Source organism: Elephantulus edwardii, unplaced genomic scaffold (genome assembly GCF_000299155.1).
Source record: "Elephantulus edwardii isolate Elephantulus edwardi_28Jun2011 unplaced genomic scaffold, EleEdw1.0 scaffold00074, whole genome shotgun sequence".
Lineage (NCBI taxonomy): Eukaryota > Metazoa > Chordata > Mammalia > Macroscelidea > Macroscelididae > Elephantulus > Elephantulus edwardii.
In genome coordinates, this window is record NW_006399824.1 from 12,302,148 (window position 1) to 12,324,716 (window position 22,569).

Below are 22,569 nucleotides of genomic sequence, written 5' to 3' on the forward strand. Positions count from 1 at the left end.
TCCGTTTCTGCAAGCAGGGTCGTGTCATCTGCATGACGCAGATTGTTGATAAATCGTCCACCAATCTTGACCCCACATTTATCCTCATAGAGCCCAGCTTCCTGGATAATCTGTTCTGCATATAGGTTGAAAAGGTATGGAGATAGGATGCATCCCTGGCGTACGCCCTTCTCAATTTTGAACCATGCCGTGTTCCCTTGCTCTGTTCTGATGACTGCCTCCTGGTCCAAGTATAGGTTTCTCATTAGCACGATCAAGTGTTCTAATATATATTAAATACTGTAGTCTTTGATCTTCAAGTGTTTCAAGTTTACTTTCAGAAAGCAAGACTGTGTCATCTCGTAGCATAGCTCAGGTTCTTGAGTATTTCTTTGCTGCTAATGCCATTATTTTATATAATCATCTTCTTATGTATGTTAAACATACAGATGGAGTAGATATGGAGAAAGGATACAACTCTGATGCACACTTTTCCTGATTTTAAACTCTAGTGTTCACTTGCTCTGTTGGACAACAGCTTCTTGGTTTCTATATAGATTTCCCTTGAACGTAATTGTTCTCGGATTCCCATGCTTCTCAAGTTTTGCCATTATTTGGTATGATTCACACAGTCAAATGCCTTTGTGTAGTCATCAAACAGAAACATCTTCCTGGTATTCTTTGATGGCAGCCACTATGTATCTGATACCCGCAGTGATAACACTCGTGCCATGGCCGCCTCTGAATCCAGCTTTAATTTTGGCAGTTACCTGTGATGATACTGTTTTAGATAAGTGCCATATTCTCTTGTTGTGAAGTGTTCGCCTGTTAAGTACCACTTAAAGCAAACTCATGAACAACAGATCTGAATCCTGGCCTATCCTGAGCCATCTTCATAATCTCCAACACACTTGAATCCATCACTGCACTCACTGTGTCAGTCCATCTTGTTGAGGATCTTTCTTTATCTCTTTTCTGACCGTCCACATTTTCCATCATGATGTCCATTTCCAAGGAAGAGTCTCTCCTGTTGATATGCCCACATTTAATATTGAATGATCCAGGAAACATTAAAAGAAGATGGTAGGAGCATACAGAGTCATTGTACCAAAAAGAACTGGCTGACTCAAAGAATTTAATGAAAACTACATATGGGCAAGAAACAATGGTGATAAAGGAGGGAGTTCAGGCTACTCTGAAGGAATTGGCAAAAAACAAGGCCCCAGGAATTGATGATTAACAATTGACATATTTTAGCAAACAGCTGCTGCTCTGTACACACTCACCTGGTTGTGCCAAGACATCTGGAGGACTACTGCCTGGCCAACTGACTGAAGTGACCCAACAGAGTAAGGACATTATAGAACAATAACACTAAAATCACACATAAGTAATATCCTGCTGAAAATTATACAGAAAAAATTGGAGCAGTACATTGGCAGGGAACTACCAGAAATACAAGCTGGGTTTAGTACAAGATGCAGGACTAGAGATGTTAGCACCAATGACAGATGGATCTTAGTTGAAAGCAAAGAGTCCCAGAGGAATGTATTTCGTTTATTATGCTAAGGCATTTGTGTGGATCACAACAGATTGTGACTGACCTTGAGGAGAATGGGAATCCCAGAACTCTTGGTTGTGCTCATGCGAAACCTAAAAGTATTCCTCAGAACTGAGTAAGGAAACACTTCATTGTTCAAGATCAGGAAAGGTGTGTGTCAGAGATCCATTCTGTTTCCATTTCTTTTCAATCTAGATGCAGAACAGATCATTAGAGAGGATGGCTTTATGAGAAGGAATGTAAGAATGTAGCATCTGGATTGGAGGAAGACTCATTAACAACCTATGTTATGCAAATGATACAACCTTACTTGATGAAAGCACTTGAACTCAAGTCCTTGCTGCAAAATGTCAAGGACTGTTCTCTTCGATATGAGTTTACTCTCAATATCAAGTAAACAAAGATTCTCATTACTGGTCCAGTTGGCAGCATCATGATAGGTGAAGAAGAGAGTAACATTGTTAACAATTTAGCCTTCTTGGCTCCATAATCAACACTTGTGGCTAAAGCAGTCAAGTTACATGGGAAGTTAGTTGTTAGGAACCTCTCCAGAGTGCTAAGGGGCACCGATGTCAGTCTACACAGTAAGGTGCGCCTGATCCAAGCCACAGTCTTTGCAGTTATTTGCTGTGCATCAGAGTACTTTCACACGTGGCCAGGAGGAACCAGTCCTTGGAGAATGACATTATGCTCAGGAGGATGGTGGGGGACAGCATAGGAGAGGAAGATCATGGATGAGATGGATTGATATAGTAATTGGGGCAGTGGTGGTAGGTGTGTCGGAGTCAGTGCATCTGGCTCAGGATAGGACAGGTTTCACAGCTGTTTTACATAGGGCACTATGAGTTGCAGGCAACTTATTGGCACATAACAACAACCAGTATGTCCAAAGTAGTGAGATAGAGCTTCACCATCTTTGCTTCAAGGAGCATCCTGGCTACAATTTCTCTAAGACATGTCTTTGTTCTTTTGGCAATTCAAGGGATAGTCAGTACTCTTCTTCAACACCACAACTCAGAAGCCTCGAATTTTCTCTCATCTTTATTGTCATTGTCTAGCTCTCAGATACATAACAAGTGATGGAAAAGACTTTAGTCTTTAAACTGATAGCATTGCTATTCAGGATTTTGGAGAGGTCCCTGACAGCCAACTTGCCTAATACAATACATCTCTAGATCCTAACTGCTGGTACTCAAGGGTATTGATTGTGTATCTAAGTGAGAGAAAATTATTAACAATTTCAGTCATTTATCCATCTATCATGTTGTTGCTTTTCAGTCCAGTGGTGCAGATTATTGTCTTCTTGATGTTGAAGTACAGTCCACATAGAAGGCTATATGTACTCTTTGATGTTCTGCAAAAGATGTTTCAGGTTCTCACTTTCATCATGCAAACTTAGGTCATCTACATAATGCAAGTTATTTATGTGTCTTCCTCCAATCCTAATCTCACATTCTTCTTCATAATCTAGCTTCTCTGATGATTTGTTCAGCATACAGATTTAATAGACATAGAAGAAAGGATACAACCTTGACACAGTTCTTTTCCATATAGAGTTTTCAATCTTCTCTTGTGATTCGAATCCATCAGTCGCTTCTTGGGCAGAATATGGGAAATCATCTTCTGTGTGGTTTATAGCCTCCAAAACCCTGGGGCAACTCTGGGGCAGTGACGGAATAATATATATAAAGGTTCTAACAGTTTGGCTATCCAAACTTTAGTGTTTTGGCTCAAATTTATTTTCTGGGCACTGTTTCTTACTTCAGAAACTCTTGAGTTTCTGATAAAATGTATTAATAAATAAATAAAATAGGTAAAAAAATAGGGATGTGTTCTGTCTCCATACCTTTTCAATCTGTATGCAGAACAGATCATCCAAGACGCTGGGCTGTACGAAGAGGAATGTGGCATCAGGATTGGTGGAAGAGTCATCAGCAACCTGTGTTATGCAGATGACACAACCCTGCTTGCTGAAATTAAGGAGGACCTGAAGCGCTTGCTACAGAGGGTCAAGGATTGCAGCCTCCTATATGGATTGAAACTCAACATCAAGAAAACAAAGATTCTCACCACTGGGCCAATTGGCAGCATCAGTATGGACGGTAAAGAGATTGAGATCATTGACAGTTTTAGTTTGCTTGGCTCCACAATCAACACTCTTGGTAACAGAAGCCAGGAAATCAAGAGACGAATTGCATTGGGAAAGTCAGCTGTGAGGGATCTCAAAAGTACTGAAGAGCAACGGTGTCAGGCTGGAGACTAAGGTGTGCCTGATCCGGGCTATAGTCTTTGCAAGCAATTACGTGCTATGCATCAGAGAGTTGGACAGTGAATAGGGTTGATAGAAAGAGAATTGATGCCTTTGAGCTGTCGTGCTGGAGAAGAATGTTGAATATACCATGGACTGAGAGGAGAACAAACAGGTTTGTCCTAGAGAAGGTGAAGCCAGAATGCTCCTTGGAGTCAAGGACTCTGAAGCTTTGTCTGACATACTTTGGGCATGTTGCAAGGAGGGACTGGTCCTTGAAGAGGGACATCATGTTTGGCAAAGTGGAGGGATGGCGAAGGAGAGGAAGACCTTTGGTGAGATGGATCAATTCTGTGATTTGAGCGATAGGAATAAGTGCGTTTTAGATGGCAAGGTTGGCACAGGATAGAACAGCATTTAGAGCTGTTGTACATAGGGTTGCTATGAGTCACAAACGACTCGATGGCACATAACAACAACAACAATAAAACATATTAATCTTATTTCCATGGGAAAAAACCCTCACATTAATACAGTTTTCCAAATAATTTAATGAAGTTTCTAAACTCCCTAAATACTTCTTTTAAAAAACAAAATAAATCCATTCAGGTGTAGATTTTCTACTCTAATATTTTAATATATGGAAGTATGTGAAAACTTTTAAGCTAAAAGTAGCCAATTATTTTAACATACCTGGTAACACTCTACTTTGAGCCACTAATGAGGGTGGGATCAAGGATTTCATTCATCAAGAGAGTAAAAAGGTCATTACACAGACTGAGAAGAAAGAAAAAAACCAAAATGGATGTTAGAACACACTTGGAAATTTGCATTAGAGTGTTGAAAAGGTGCAAGGAAGAGATGGACAGAAAACTTTAAAGCATACCTTGAGAAGACAGAATACTATAGTGAAATATACAAAGAGCTGGAGTAAGAGAATAAAAAGTGGAGAACTGGCACAAGATTTCTCAGTCTGAGAGAACTGAAAAACAAAGTCAAGCCTTGAGTTGCAATACTGATAGATGCTATTGGCAAACTCTAGAATGATCCAGAAATCATCAAAAGAAGATGGAGGGAATACAGCGTCAGTGTACCAAAAAAATTTGCTTGACATGGAAATATTTGAGGAAGTACCATATGATGAAGTGCCAATGATAATGTCTAAGTTCAAGCTGTACTGAACGCATTGGCAAAAATAAGACCCCAGGAATCAATGAGATGCCAGTTGGCATGTTTCAGCTGGGCATGCTTTCCCGACTGTGCCAGAAAGTTAGGAGGACATCAACTTGACTGACTGACTGGAAGATACTCTCATTTGTTCCCATTGCCAAGAAATCTGATCCAACAGAATGCGGAAATTATCAAACAGTAACACTCAAACAAAATATTCACAAGAACAGTATGTTGTCAGAGAACTGCCAGAAGTTCAGGATGGATATATAAGAGATTGTGGCACCAGGGATATATTATTGTTGGTGTCTGACATGTCTTTGTAGAAACAGGGAACACTAGAAGAATGGTTTTTTGATTGTGTTTTATTGACTATGCAGAGAAATTGGAGTGTGTGGATCAAACAAACTGTTGTTAATATTAAGAAGAATAGGAATTCCAGAACTTATAATCATGTTCATACAAAACCTGTATCTAGACCGAGAAGTTGTATGAATAGAGTAAGGGAACACAACATGATTTAAATTCAAGTAAGGTGTGCATTTTGGCTATATCCTTTCTCTATACTTACTCATTTTTATGCTTAGAAAATGATTTGAGATGCTGAACTCTTAAGAAGAAAAAGTTGACATTAGGATAGGAGTAAACTCATCATCAGTGTGTGTCATGCAAATGATAAAATTTTGCTTACTGAAAGTGAGGAGGACTTAAAATACTTGGTGCAGAAGATCAAAGATTATAATAGATTATATTTATAAAAGAGTAGATATCAAAATAAAAAAAAGACAAAATTTCTTACCACGAGACTGATAGGTAGCATCATCATAATGGAGAAAAGTTTGAAATTGTCAGCAGTTTCATCTTGCTTGGATTTATAATTAACAACCTTGGCACCATCTTTCAAGAAATCTTTGAATGTACTGCATAGCGGTGATGTTAGTTTGAAGGCTAAAGTGTGCCTGAGTTAGCCATGGTCTTTCCATTTATTTCCTGGATGGTGAGTAAGGATGATAGAAGAAGAATCGATGCTCTGGAATTGTATTATTGAAAAATAGTCCTGACTATCCCATGGACTGCCAAAAGAACAAATAGATGTCTTAGAGAAAGTATAACCAGAGTGCTCCTTTGAGGCAAGGATGGTGAAGCTTCATCTCACATACTTCAGGTATATTATTTAGAGGGGTGATTCCTTAGAAAGGGACATCATGCTTGGAAAGGTCAGTGATAGGAAGGAAAACCTTCTGTGAGATTAATTGACCTAGTTGCTATACAGTAGGCTCAGTTGTGTCAGAGATGATGAGAGGATGGCACTGAATAGGACAAAGGTACAGATCTCTTGTTCATAAGAGTCTCTGTGATTTGTATTCAGCTTAACATGTAACAAAAACTGTATATGGGTCAGTCAAGGAGAAGTGATGAAATTAAAGGCAATGTAATTAAACTAATTTTGCAATGAAATTAGGTTGACATAAAAATGCAAGTAATGCTGTTGTTGTTAAGTGTAGTCAAATTGCCTGCAACTGATAGTGACCCTGTGTATAACAGCTCTGAAGCTTGCCCTGTCCTGAGCCAGTCTCACTGACTCCAACATCACCCCCATTACCCTAGTTACTGTACCAGTCCATCTCATCTGGGATCTTCCTCTCCTGCACTGTCCCTCCACCCTTTCAAACATGATTTCCTTCTCCAAGGTTCCATCCAAAGTATGTGAGTCGGAGCTTCAAAATCCTAGCCTCCAAGGAGAAACTTATTTTCACTCTGTCCAAGACAGACTTAACTTGTTTTCTTGGTGGCCCATGGTGTGTTCATGACTCTTCTGTATCACCACCACTCAAAGGCATCAATTTGTTTTCTGCCATCCTTAGTCACTGTCCAGCTCTCTGATGCATAGCAAGTAATTATGAAGACCATGACCTGGATCAGGTTGCACCTTGGTCTCTAAACTGACAGTCAAGTATTAGTGGGCTTGAACATGTCAATGATGGCAAGCATGGTGCAGGATAAAGCATAATTTCCATCTGTTGTTCACAGGATGGTTGTGAGTTTTAATGCACACCATGACACCTAAGAACAAAGAAAAGCTTGGCAGTTTGATCCCATCAGTCTTAACACTGTGGCATGGTACACTGTTTCCTGGGGCTAAGAATTACAGTCTTGTTAATCTGATAGAGAGTCTTCCTAAGTTGGAGCTAAGTCACCTGGCATTGCATTTTGTGTTTGTACGGCTTGAATCAAATAGTGTCTTTGGTTTTGTTTTTGAGACACCATGTTTCATCCATTAAATTGCTGACAAACTGCTAAGGAGGAGAAAGAGGGGCATTCTTCTCTCGTGATTAAACTACCTTTAAAAAGCTTCAGGAAGGTCAGGCATGAATAGGTCCCCATTGGAAAGTACTCAACAACAATCCATTTTTGCATTAAAAGTTGTCTAGCAGGTTTTACTACCAGTTATATTAGTGAATGCCTGAAGGATGGAAGGGAGTTGAGATGTATGTGTGTCTTATGGGTATGTTGTGCCATACGTTAGGAGTAGCCTTTCAGAAACTAAACATACAAGAACAGTTATCCTTCATTCTTACTTAGATAGACGCTGGACTTACTAAAATACTGATAATTTTTACTTTCCTGAATATAATACATACACAGTGGGTAGTGCATTATATGTGCTTAGTAAATTTTCAGTAGTTAAAACAATAATTAATAGCTATGGACTTTAATTATTTAAGCTTGTAGACTGAGAGCGTAGTTTACTATTAGCAAAAATTTTCGTATTTCAAAATTAGAAGCTTATCATTTCTTCTATGTTTGCTGGATCTCAAGACATCGTAATCTTAGATTTATTTTTTAAAAATTTTAACAGTGTTTGCTAAAACAGAGAAGACTCTTGCATGATTTGGAAGATTCAACTCAGAACTACAAACCTGATCTAGTTCATTCCAGGTTAATTGTTCATGTGACCTGGAGATTCCCTCACATCCCCCATCCTACCCCCTTCAGGCTCTAGGCTCCTGCTGTTTCATAGGCAATTTAAATCAGCCTTGAAATCTTTTGTTAAATAATTAACCAGGTTTCTGGCTCTTTATGTCTTGTGAATTTTTTTTGTTCTTCTTACTATAAATCCTCATGCTTTTTCAGTATTAAGAAGAAACTACCTTTGCAATTACCGTGTTTAATGTTAGATCTGTGTTCTAGTTTTTACTGTAATCTGGGGAAGCAGCAGTGCTACTTTCAGCTACCTGATGTGAATTTTAGGAAGTTAGAAAATCCCTAAATAGAGCATAACACCAAAGAGTGTACCTCTTCTAGCCCTAGGTTATTCAACTTTGGAAGCTTGGTATATAAAATTGGGTTGAGTTTAAAGAGCCTCTGTATGGTTCAAATAGCCTCACACTGAGATCAGGCAGTTTGCCAATATAAACTATTGGCAGGCTATTTAAAGATCCTGTGCTTCCTGAGAATGTAGGAGGATGAGAGAGCAAAATAACAAGGAGCTATATCTCTCGAGAGAATGTCTTAGTTTTGGCCTAAACACTCCACTCTGACATACATTCACTCTGAGCCAGATGTTCTTAATTGGGATTCATGGTCTCCAGAAGAAGTGGTTTCCAAAGCTGACTAAACTTCTGGATTAACACTGAAAGTTAGTTTAAAGTTAAAGGAGCCTGGTGATGTAGTGGATTACATATTGAACTGGTAACCGAAAGAAAGGTTGGTAATTTGAACCTAGCAGTCACTCCCCAAAGAAGAAAGATGAGGGAGTCTACTTGCATTGAGATTTATTGATATACTGGAAACTTTACTGAAGGTAACCATGAACTGGAATCAGTTTGATGGCAGTGGATTTTTAGGTTTTTCTGTTTATTTTTTGGAGGAGAACTTCATCAATAGATTTAGATTAAGATTGGAATTAATAGAGAGCTGTAGTGGTTTAGTCCTTAGGGAGTTAAACTGCTAACCGAAAATCTTCCCTGTATACGTGTATATTCTTGAAATGATCTTGAAATGGTGGGAAAAATAGTGTGTTTGCTTCAGAGATGTAATGTTCATTGGATTCTGAAGCGTCTGACCCCAGGAGGTTAAGGCTTGCCCTAGGCCATTGGTTACAAATCTTTAAAATGTGTGAGAGTTACTTAAGGACTTGTTAAAGCATGGATTGCTTGACTAAAATACTAGCATTTGTGATTTAGTAGAGCTAGGGTGGCCTTTGTGAGGTTGTGCAGTCCATTGGTATAATATTGTTTATAGAATTTTTGAACTAGTTTTTGTTTGTTGTTGTGTATTGTAAAACTGCAACCGACTCATAGTTGACCCTGCAACTCGTTTTCAGAGACAGTAAATCACACAGTAGGAGATTGTCCATTCTAGCTGGTGGATTCAAACCGAGAAACCATGAAAATTGCATTAGAGCATTGAGAAGCCAAAACAAAAGGAAGAGATGATGAAGTAAAATAGCTGAAAAGAGTATTTCAAAGGGCTGGCTGCTCAAGAAGACAAAGCAAGATATAATGAAATGTGTGTAGAGCGGGAGTAAGAGAATAAAAAGAGAGGACCTCACAAGGCATTTCTCAAGCTGATAAAAAAATTGAAACCTCAAGCCTCAATTTGCAGCACTGAGAGATACTATGGGCAAAATCCTGAATGATCCAAGAAGCATCAAAAAGAGATGGAAGGACTACCCAGAGTTACTGTATCAAAAAGAATTGGATGACATTGAACAAATTTCAGGAAGTACCATACAAATAAGAGCCAGTGGTAATGAAGGATGAAGTTCAAGCCCTACTGAAGGCATTGGCAAAAAGATAAGGCCCAGGTATCAATGGGATATCAGTTGACATGTTTCAACTAACAACTGCAGCAGCACTGGGTGTGCTCTCTGATCTATGCCAGGAAATTTGGAGGACAGCTGCCTGGAAGAGATCCATATTTGTTTGCATTTTTAAGAACAGTGACCCAATAGAATATGAAAACTAGAGAACAGTATTATTAGTATCATATGAAAACAAAATATTGCTGAAGATCATCCAAATTCATCTAGAACGTTACACTGACAGTGAACTGCCAGAAGTTCAAGCTGGATATAGAAGGCCAGGGATATCATTGTGAGTGTTAGATGGATCTTGGAAAGCAGAAAATAATAGCAGAAGAAAGCCTTTGTTTTATTAACTATGCAAAGACATTTGACTGTGTGGATCATAATTAATTATTGCTAACATTGAGAAGAATTGGAATCCCAGAACACACAGTTGTACTCAAAAGAAATCTATACCTAGATCAAGAAGCTGTTGTCCAAACAGCAAGGGAACACTGAATGATTTAAAATCATGAAGAGTATGCTTCAGGATGTGTCCTTTCTCCATACCTATTCAGTCTATATGCTGAGCAAATAATTCATTGAACTGCATTCTATGAAGAGGAATGTAGCAGCTGGATGAGAGAAAGACTTAACAACCTGCATTAAATGTAGATGACACAACCTTGTTGCAGAAAGGGAGGATTTGGAATACTTGCTGCAGAAAGAATATTAAGAATGCACATCAAAAATACTAAGGTTGCTATGTTATGAAGAGGATATTTAAATTATTTAACAAAAATAGGACTATTTAATTACATAAAATTTGTTGGCAGTAGCACAGTAAAGCTCTTATGTACCTGTGCCTAGTCACTATAATTTTCATCTTTAGAAATACTGGTAAATGCAGTGAGCTTCTAGAATACTGTGTGACCATTAGTGCTTTCAAATACTTATTTTTACTATCTAACATCAACCAAGGAGGATAGAAGGAGAATTGATGCCTTTGAGCTGTGGTGCTGGAGAAGAGTATTGAGAATACCATGGACTGCTAGGAAAACAAACAGATTTGTCCTGGAAAGGGTTAAACTGGGTGGCTCCTTGGAGGCAAGGATTCTGAGGCTCTGTCTAACATATTTTGGACATGTTGTGAGGAGAGACCGGTCCTTGGAGAGGGACATCATGCTTGGGAGGGTGGAGGGACAGTGCAGGAGAGGAAGGCCCTCTATGAGGTGGATTGATTCAATGACTGGGATAATTGAGATGGGAGTGTCAGAGACAGTGCGATTGGCACAGGACAGAGCGGAGTTTAGGGCTGTTGTACATAGGGTCGCTACGAGTCTCAAGCGACTCGACGGCACATAACAAAACAACAACAACATCAACCTGTGAGTTATATAGTAACATTTCTGGATTGATGATATGACCAATTGATCTATGTTTATAATGAAACACCAATTTCATTTTTGATAATGAATCTTTTTAATAAAATGGAAAGATATAAATTAAAAAAAAGAACTACAGCCTTCAGTATGGATTACATTACAACATCAGGAAAATAAAGGTCCTCACCACGGGGCCATCTGTCAGTCATGATTGATGAAGAAAGGCTTGAACCTGTCAGTGATTTCATCTTGCTTGAATCAGCAATCAACAACGTTGGTACCAGCAGTCATATTGCAATCAGACATACTGCATTGGCCAACTCTGCTGTTAGTGACCTCTCAAAAACAATGAAGAGCAACGTTATCAATTTGAAGACTAAGGTGCGTGCTTAATTCATTTCATAGTCATCTTTATCATCTGTTTCACATCAGAGAGCCAACCATTGAATAAGCAAGAGCAATCTCATGTGAAAAGCCTCTGAAAACCTATTGGTGGTTAGCTGTGAGCAGGTTCTGACTGAAAAACACACAACAATGACTTTGGCATTACCTTACCACATTTAAAATTTTAATGCTTTTCAGTTTAAATCATCATTGTCAACCTGAAATGCATACATTTTGGGATTAACCAAAACTTTTGGATCCACCTTTTTTAATTTTGAAAAAATGACTTGTACTTAATGCTGACATCATGAAAGTTTGCTTTGTCTTAAAAACAAGGAAGGAATAGAGTAATAATTGTTGGCCTTTATTGACATGCTGCATTATAAAAAGATATTTGCCTAATGGGAATGGAAGGAAAGCGGTAAGAAAATAGCTATCGAATTCAAGTTTTTAAGTATATAAACAATTAATTAGGAAAAATTAAAAATATATTTTAAAGTTTATTTTACCCCCAAAAAAGTGCATGCGCCTACATATAAGCAAACGTAAGGTTTCTCTCTGAGGTTGGTATGCTTGACTGGTCACAAGCTTGCTCCTATAAGATAGTTTGTTTCAGCTGAACTTTAAATTTCTTTTTCAATTACTATAATTTTAACACATTTTGCATTTATTGACTGCCTTGATTTAATTGTGTAATATTTCTTAGCCCTGCAAAATTCTGTTTGCTTTTTCACCATAAAAGATAATGTGTAGATTACAGAGAGGATCCATAGAAGCTTTACATAGAGTTTTGAATTGCTCATGCAAAGTAGGCTACTTGCTTAATTAATCTATCTGAAAAATGGTAACTATTTGTTTTAATTGTGCCACTTTGTGTGAATAAGAAATGAACATTTAGTAGTATTTTTTGAACTTTTTTATTTTGTATGCACAAATAACTGTTTATGAAAAATTTGACTGCATCTTGCTAATCTACACTTTGTAATTAAACATAAAGTGACTTGGCAAAGAAAGTGTTAGAATTTGAGAACTGAAAAAAGACTCTTAATGTTTTATATATTCTATATTAAAGTCAGAAATGGCTTCGTTCAGAGACAGCCTTGACAATTCTTCTTTGATACTTCTGTATATAAGAATCTTAGTACTGCATAAGTCTTCTTCAGTTTTGAAGGGCTGACCTGTCAGACATGTATTCTTTCTTCACTGTCCTGCTTACACTTTTTACTTAAAAGGATACTTCCTTTCAAGGTTATGTAACCTTTTAAAGAACTATATACAATCATTGCTGCTCTTTCTCTCCTTCCTAGGAGTACATTCTTTACTCTTTTAACTAGTCCTTATTCACAATTTTTACATTATTTAAACACATCAGTTTATTTAATTTTTCAAAATATGTTTTTATAATAGTATTATTTATAATACATTAAATTGAGCAAAATAATCAAACTTTGTGTAACCAAAGCAAAATATAATTAGACTTGATTATTTTAATTTTTTTATAAAACTCAAATTTTAATGTTTTTGTTGTTTTGTGCTGTCGAGTTGCCTGCGACTCTTACGTGCCTGTGACTCTTAGTACAGCAGCCTTGAAGCCTGCCCCCTCCTGAGCTGGTCTCACTGTTTCCTATATACCTACCTCCATTGCCCTAGTTACTGTATCAATCCATCTCAACTTTTAAAAATTATATCAATAAATAACCTAATTTGGCTTCATTCTTTCTTTGCCATTAGTCAAAACCAACAAACCCTGCCCCTCTAAGAGGTTTTCAGAAGCTGGAAATAGTAACTGCAATCAGTAGGCTTGAGCACAGTGGAGATTATGAACATGGCAGGATTTTGATCTGTTTTTCTTAGGGTCACTGTGAATTGCCATTCAGTTGACAGTGTCTAAAACTGATACTGAAGTAGAATTATGGGCTCAGAAATATCAGTGTTTGTGAAGATGGCACAAAACCAGGCAGTATTTAGTTCTTTAGCACGTAATATCACCATGAGTCGAAGCTAAGTTAATGACATTTAGCAACATAGAACAAAATAGCATATTGAATATTATCCTGAATCTGAGCATACTTATGTAAATCAAGACAAAATTAACTTTTAACTATGTTTTGTGCCGTCCAGCAGATTTTCAGAAGCAGTAAATTGCCAGGGAAGAGATTGCCCATCCTTTTCTCGAGCACAGCATTCCTCTAAGATGACAGTGCAGCTCTGTGCCGTTAGGCCACTGCAGAGCTCTATAATACACCAGCACTTTTTTGTTGTTGTTTTTGTTGAGTACCATCGAGTCAGGACCGACCCTTAGCTGACCCTCCAGAGGATTGTCAGAGGCAATTAATTGCATGGCAGGTGATTGCCTGTCCTTCTCCCTTGGAACAGTTGGCAGATCGGAACCACGTGCATTGGGGATGCATAGTGCAGGTCATAGCACAGGTCCACCAGTGCACCACTTGTGGTAGTGATGTTGTTATGTGCTGTCTAACTGCCTGCACTCATAGCAACCCTGTGTACAACAGCTCTGAACCCTGCCCCATCCTGAGCCTGTCTTACTGACTCAGATCACCTAAGCCCAACACCCCAGTTATTGTATCAACCCATCTCATCAGGCTCTTCCTCTCCTGCACTGTCCAAGCATGATTTCCTTCTTCAGGCACTGGGTCTTCCGGGCCATGTGCCCAAAGTATGTGAGACAGAGCTTCAAAAATCCTTGTCTCCAAGGAGAAACTTGGTTTCACCCTCTCTAAGATCTATTTGTTTGCCTCTCTATTGTATCTTCAATACTTTTGTCTAGCATCACAGCTCAAAGGCACCAGTATTTCTTCTGTCATCCTTAAGTCATTGTCCTGCTCTCTGATGGATAGCATGTAATTGGAGAGACAACACTAGGGCTCCATTCTTTTTGATTAATAGTATCATGTCATTTAACACAGAGGTTTGTTTGGTTTTTTACCTCAAAATTCTACTGATTTGTGTAGGGGTGTGTGTGTGTGTGTGTAGGTGTGTGTGTAGGATGCATTTATTTTTTTGCATGGCCAAGATAAATGGAACACAAGTGGCATTTGAACTCTTGATTGTTACATAAAATATTCTTTTGTTACATAAAATATTCTTAATTAATAAGAGGAACAGATTCCCCCCCTCCCCATAGCCATACAGTGTTGCTGTCTTTTTAGCCTCTGTTTACTTTCCACCTCTGTTGATTTCACCCAGCTTGTAACTTAGAGACCAACTAAAAAGGAAGGAAGTCAGAGATGTGTATTTCTGGGCAGTAACTGGAGTAGTTTCCTCTTCCCCCTAGCATGGTTTAGGTGCCAGGAAAGGTCTTTCAAACTTCAGCCCCTTCTTACTCCACCCTGCCCTCCCTCCTTCCTAAAAGAGAAAGAAAAAATTAACTGTAATTTAATTTTTCACTTTCTTTTCCTTAATCCATCTAAGAAAGTATAACCATGAAAGTCTCAGTTTAAGGAACTAAATACTCTATAAACAGGTACATTTTTTCTTAAAAATGCGAATGAGACAAAGAGACTTGATGACAAAACAGATCAATGTATGTTTATTTCCAAGTTGTTCTTGTTAGGTAAACTCAGAGCAACCTTATGAACAAAGTTAAGCCCATCCTATCCTGTGCCATCCTCAGACTCATTGCTGCAGTTGCTCTGCCAGTACATCTTGTTGAGGGTCTTTCTTCCTTTTGCTGACCCTCACTTTCCAAATTTGTCACTCTCTAGGAGATAGCCTCATCTTAACTACATGCCCAAGGTGTGTGAGAGGAAGTTTCGCCATCCTTGCCTAAAGGAACACACTCTATATCATTACTACACCCTTTTTGTTTGTATTGAAAACGAACCAAACTGCTATTTATTTATTTATAGAAATGTGTCAAGGTACAGTTTGAATACTAAAAAAGTAATTGTTGTTTGCAACTAGTTGCATTTCTTTGCATTGTACCTATATGTCAAAAATTGATTGTATGTTTTTATGTAGTAGAGAAGCACGTCAGAAATACTTTTTAAAAACTATATACTTTTTAATGTAATTACATTGTATAAAGATTAATCGTCTGTTACTAGGATTATATGAATATTGATTGTAATAGTTTAGTCATTAAGTTTAGTTCTGTGTACTGTTTTATAGGCAACTGATAATTGAAAAAGTAAGTAGCTGTTTTCAAGTTTATATCATAAGTAGATATACATGAAAATTTATCAGATGGGAAGATGAATCTTGTGAAAGATATCACTCATCCTCTAATATAAAATGAATTGTAAATTAAAGTATAAAATTCATTAAAATGCAAAATTTGATACATCCCTATATCAAGCACTTGATTTTTAATTTTTTTTTTTGTCTGGAGGTCAGAATAAGGATGCCATATATCTCATATATCATTACTATAAGTTGGAATCAACTCAAGTTCATGACATACAACAGCAGCATATAGCCATTACATAGTTCACATGGCAATGTAGATTCTTTTCTTTTCATATATATTTCCTTTTCATGTCTAAATGATTAGCTACTTGGATGGGTTTTATAATTTAATACTCACTTGACAGCATTTATAAAATACTATTTTAGTTTGATTGTAAGTATATTTAAAACTGTATTTTACTATATTCTTAGAATAATTATTGGTTTTTATGTTCATTTTATTATTTTTTTTTTTTACATTCATTTAAACATTTTAAAAGAATGGGTTTTTGTTAGTGCAATTTATACTACATACTGAATTGACTATGTCCTTCCTGGAGGTAACCTGATGTTTTCTGTGAAACGAAAGTGGTAAATCTTGAATAAAGAGAAATAGCATTGACTGGTGGTTGAAAGTTTCTTTTATCATGATTTGATAAGTTTGTTTCATGCGTGATATAAAACTATCTGGGAAATTTGAGATTGAAGATGGTGTTACCAATTTCAGAACAAGTTTTTAGTAAAAGGCCTTTTTCTTGTGTTTACAGATAATATTTTCAAAGTTTCTTGGGATGCTAATAAACTTATTTCCTTTTTCTCATTCATATTTTCTCAAGAAAATATAAATCACTAATTATATTTTAATATCTGAATCAGAAACCATCACATTTTAACTGTATGCTATAATGGTTAAAATCTGTACTGACAAATTGGTAGCACTGACTTCATAGTTATGTACAGCTACATGAAATTTATCATCTTATCTGTTCTTTGATTTTTGAGTGGCTGAGGTTAACTTTCTGTATACTGTAAAATGAGACTGCTACTAAAGCACTACTGTCCAGTAGAAATAAATTGTAAGCCACATATACTTTAAATTTTTTATACTTAGACTAAATTTCTAAGAGCAGGTAAGATTAATATATTTTATTTCACCCAACATACCTAAAATATTCTTTTAATATATAATCAGTAGAAAAAGATGAGAGATCTTTTACATGTCCTTCCTATGTTTGTTTGTGTTTTCCACGTACAACACACATCTTGTTCGGACAAATCTCATTTTAAGCCAAATACTAGTTATATACTGGAGAGCACAACTCTGTAGTTAGGTGTTAAGAGCGTATATTAAATATCAGAAAAATATTTCCTTGTTTTAACTTACAGACTGTGATCTATCTAGATTAAATTATTTTTATTAAGATTGAAGATATTTCAGAAGTGACATTTTTAAGACCAAAATAAATACTGGTTTGTTTTTATTTTTACTAAAATGCATTTGAGATTGTTGGTTATGTCCTTCTGTTTCAGTTATATAAAAAAAATATTTACATTGTTTTTCCTTGATTTTTATACCAGTATATTTTCTAGAGAAAATGGTTAAACCGAAAACTTTCTGCTTGAAACACACTAAAAATATTTCTGATGTTTTAAAGCTATTCTTTATTTTTACCCACTTGAGAGATACTTACTTGTTTTCTTCACTCTTCCACCTTGGGAAATATGAACAGCAAAGACATTGCATTTTCATTTCCTTTATGTAGGAGACAGTAAACTTAAGCTCTCAGTCTCACCACTAGTCTGTCTTTGTCTGTAGTTAAAATTATGAGCCTGTCTCTATGGCCGCAGCCAAATGAGTAATCACTAGTAATGTGACTCGTGCTGGAAGTGACTCCATCAGCACCTGTGACGGGGGATTAGTTACAGTTTACAGAGCACCGCCTCTTCCCTTCTCTCAGTGTGTCCTAAGCCAAGTACTCAGTTCTCATTTGGGTGTCTGCACTCTTGGAAGCTACTGCAGTGTGTTTCTACACAGAGTACAGTGGGAAAGGTTTTCTCTAGCTTGATGGATGGCTGTTCTCTCTATTTGGAGTATCTTACTGGTTATGTAAGCGACCTCGGGAGAAATTATCCTGACCCAGATCGGAGGATGCAGTAGTGCTTCAGCTGCAGGATTTCTTAGTCGTTAACACCACAGTGCTGATGACAAAGAGCGAGTTGTAATCCTCATCACTGCCAGCGCTGAACCGGAGCAGACAGAAAATCGTCATTTGCTCGTCGGAGACTTGTTAGGTTACAGCTTTTGCTTCGTTCTGTGGTCTTGGCTTTTCTTATTATACAATGTCGACGCTGCAAGTGAGCTCAGAAATGCTTGGGTTTTACCGTTTTTGAAGACTAAAGAAGAATTTATGATAGATTTAAAAAATAAAATACTGCTTGAGGGGGAAAAAATGGACTCGTCACTTACACTTCTTGACCTTTAAATCTGTGTCGTGGATTTCTGAGATTTAAGGATACTTTCAAATTCTCAAGAACAAAGTACGGTTTGTATTTTTTCTGCTTCCTTTTTCTTTTGTCCTAATTTACATTTGGTTTTGTTTCTCAGCCTTAAGAATCAAGCCCACTGCTTTTTTAAGATCGAGGCTCAGTGCTTAGTTTTAGGAATTTTTAACTTCTATTTGCTTGAAAGCTTTATTGTGTGTATAATAATTTCATAACCTTGTAAAAAATTAGTATTTTAGAAAAGAGTTTAACAATTTAAAGTGTTACGTCAAAAACCTTTTCAGATTTGTGATTTTTTACTATATTTCCAGGGAAGGGGGATGTTTTTTGAGGGGGTTTGAGTGTTATATTCCCTTCCCCACCCCCCAACTTGTTTTCTAACAGCATAGTGTTTTTCAATAGACTTGATTGGGTGGGAATTTGGACTTTGTTCTTTCAGGTCACTTCAGTCCTTTTACTTGTGGTTTTCTGTTTTTTGTTGTTTTTTTTTTTTTAAGTATACAAAACCTTGACTTCTAAAATGTTATTTAGATTGTTTCCTGCTTCATTGTTTTCATATAGCTAGGTTTATTTTGGCATATTTTAGTTAATGAGTCTGAATTTTTACTTGGAAAATGAATTATTAAATGTTAACTGGAGATTGTTAGAAACTCAGACTGCTAACATAAACTCCTTGAATTTCCTGTTCAGTGGTGAGCTTTAACATGGTTTGTTTGAGCAGCTGAGTTGTGTTTGAGAGCTGTAGCTGATTTATTTTAAAAATGTTTTTTTCGGGGAGGGCTCATCTGTTGGCCTCTTCCTCATGTGAATGGAATGTGGTGCAGCATGGAGCCTCAAACAGGATACAGTTGTTCTAAGCATTCTTCCTATGGCTTGGTAGGCCCTACTAAAAATGCAGCCTCTTTAACTCTTTATTTTGGTATAGACTATTTTTAAAGTATGGATAACACTGACAAAAGACCTTAAAGAATTATTACTGAAAGTATATGTATGAATATTCTCTTTAAATGGCAATTTTCACTTGGAAATTCAAAGACTTCCTTCAGCATTTGAATAATAGCCTTTTTGTGATTAGGGCCATGTTCTACTGTGACTCTCATCAGATGGCAGTTCATTGCTTCCCCTTAGGCTGTAGAAGTTCCTCTTAGAAAGATACATCTTTAAAATCTTGAATTACTTAGTTATGCATGAGTTCTAGTTTCTTTTCATTTCAGTGCTCTTAGGCCTGTGAAATACTTACATTTACTACAGATTATTTTTTAAAGTTACAGCAACCATTTGCTTTTGCTTGAATAAGTATTTTAAAATGTTAAGATAGTATTTTGAAATGTGCTCTACTGTGTACAGAAATGGAATACTTTATTACTTTTAAAAATATCAAGATGTATTGCAACTAGATTCTTTAATATGTTGCCTTCCTTGAATTTTTCAGTGAGATCAGTCACACGTTTTCAGTTTGCTGCTTTAATACATGTTGAAACATTTCTTTAGGGAGTACTGTAAAAGTGTTTATCTATACTTAGTTAGAACATACTTGTAGTTTAAATACCATATCTTAAGTTCTGGCTTTTATATTTGCTATTAAGAAACAATGTTCTTTTTAGATAAATTTTTAAGTGTTCAAGTATCAGAAATTGGTGTTCTTAAAATTAATTATCATTATTAATTACTCTCTTTATTCTTAAGATGTCTCAATTCTACCAACTTGAAATGTTACTTTTTTAACCACAAAAGTATCTTTAAAATTCTGACTTAACATTAAAAAGTAGAGAATCTCTTCAGAATCCTTTTTAATTATAAAATTACTAGGTCTCTCATAGGAAATGCAAGCCACTTGTATTATTTGTATAAGAAAGAGGCACTCAGGCTAGAAAAGTTTATTTCTTTTTCAAATTCTACTTAATTGAATTTTATCTCTAGCCACTTAGATAGTATCTTTTGTGGACCTTTCTGTTAACCTTCAGGAGTTGACCCAAATAACGAGGTACTGTTTGAAAGAGAGGATTTAATAAAGTTCAGTGATTAAAAGCCCTCTTGAGAACATGCCAGTGTTTTCCATTTACAAAAAAAATTAAAAATTGAGATTAAAATGTGAGAAAAGATTGTTTATTGTAGATAATAGCTGAATTCATACTTCATGTTACATAGATTAGTCATATAGAGAGAGGCATTTTAAAACCTAAATAAAATATCAGAGTTTTAGTTACTTGCTAGATAAAATAATTCAAATTATACAAATGCTAATTTTAGGAGTTTGTCTTCATCAATGGGAAATGTTAGGTGACAGTAGTGGTTGGAGACAGCTAATAAATAATATGAAGGCTTCTGTTTTTTAATGTAATTTGTTAACCAAAGAATAAGAATTTTTGTGTGCTACTATTTAAGAGGTTGGCCTAGGATAAAGGTTGTTACTGTGATTAGATTTTTCTGTACATTATTTTAAAAATGAATCTGTTTCATTTTATGGTATAGTTTAGAAATAAAGCTTTTCTACTTATTTATCCTAAATCTTTTCAGAATATACTATTAAAAAAACTCTGCAAAGAGCCGAATTTAGTTTTTCAGGAAGACTTTCTTAAATACAGAAATTAAGTCTGAGAGAGCCAGTTACTAACATTTACCCTCTTCCCCCAGTGTGTTTATTAGTTGTGATTAGCAAGAAGTTCCATTTCCTTAAGACACAGAAATGGAGAAAACACAATGGCTTTGGAACTCCTGGGGGTTTTTACTGTCTGTGCCAGCAGCTTTGATTTGTATCCAAATGGTTCTTTTAGGCAAAAAAGTGTTGGTAATTTAGATGCTCTTTCCCCAACTTTGATTATTTTCTAGTTAGGTCACTATCTAAGATGGTGGAATTTTGTTTCTGTGTTTATGTTCTATATAAGACATTCAGGCTTTCTTAAAAATTAAGTGTAGTTGGAATTGTATTTTCTTCTTTCTTCCTCCTCTGCTCACCCTCTTCTCCCACCATGAGTAATACCTTTTGGGAGGGGGAGAGAAATCTTTGGAGGGGGAAAAAATCAAATGACCTTACATTCACTTGAAAGGGAGGGAAATGGTAATAAGACAAGGAGAAACTTGGGCTGTGTTGTACCTCATAACTCCCTGTTTTCTTCCTGTTCCCTTCCCCCACTAGTGCTCTCTTACTGAAGCAGCTGGATTTTTATTTGTGCTTGGGGCAGGGGCGGGGGTGGGAAGAACAAGGGGTGGAGTTAAAAGACCAGATGCATCCTGATCATTTAAAATCCTGTTTCTTGTGAATGAGCTAGAAAAAAAGTAGTGTTATTTTAGCCATGACTACTCAGTTTTAGAAGGAATACTCAAGGTATGAAAAAAAACAGCAGCTGGGTAAATATATAGATATGTTATCCAAGCCTTGTTTATGTTTTTAAAAGGCATCTCATGTTAATATTTTTTATATATGTGTGTGTATATATTTGATTGGATCTGCCTTTAAAAAAAAACCGTTTAGGATTTACTATGCTGAATTTTTTTTATAGTTCATATATTGTTCTATTGCTTTTCAGTGGATAATTGTCTTATCATTTGGCTAAAATTGTTACTTTATAATATTAAAGTTAATGTTTATTATGATAAGGCCATTATAACTAAAGCCAATGCATTTATATATATCTCTGTATTTTGAAGATACAACCTCGAAAATCATTGAAAAAAAAAATTTTTTTTTTTTTAACAGACTTTCAAAGCCCTGGTTGGAAAAAGTGTCCCTAGTTCATTCACTGCAGTAGAATTCCTTGTAGATAAACAATTGGAATTTTTAACTGAAGATAGTGCCTTTCAACCCTACCAGGTAAGAAACAGTAGTTTATTTCTAAAATTAAGGATTCATTAAACTGTATTGCTATTCAAATTTCTTTTTCTTTTAATAAATTTAATTTTCACTAACTTCTAGTTTGAAAATAGCTCATTACATTCAATAGATTTTTGAGTAGAGACTAATTTATTTTCTCAACAAATAAATATTGAGCTTATATTGTGAGCCAAAACAGCATTCTGTCCTCAGGAGTACTGAATCAATAAGTATTTCTGCCACTATAAAAACTTAATTTTAAATTAGTTTTTGTCTCCAGCTCTAAAACTTTTAAGATTTTTGCATTATTCCGTATAATTAAATAAAAGTAGTATTTGTGTATATCAGTTTAGCGTAATTGCAGTTAATTTATTTCATGGCAAAGTGTTCTGGAGGTAGTCACTGTTTGTATTTGTAAAATTTCATTTGTAGTGTAAACTGTAAATACAGATCCATCTCATTGGAAAACTCTCTTATAATGTGTTGTTAGATCTAAACCAAGTGGGGGGGAAATTTCTATCAACATTTTAAAGTATAAAAAATTTTGACCAA

At 36.1% G+C, this 22,569-nt stretch overlaps 1 protein-coding gene across 1 annotated transcript in view; it reads left to right on the top strand.

Annotated features, from left to right (window-relative positions):
- The window catches only part of JMJD1C (jumonji domain containing 1C), a 317,954-nt gene that overhangs the window by 186,267 nt on the left and 109,118 nt on the right, over positions 1–22,569 (top strand). The window contains exon 3 of the mRNA XM_006889056.1: positions 21,904–22,017. Coding sequence (XP_006889118.1) covers positions 21,904–22,017 — 114 coding nt within the window. The remainder of the gene's footprint in view (positions 1–21,903; positions 22,018–22,569) is intronic.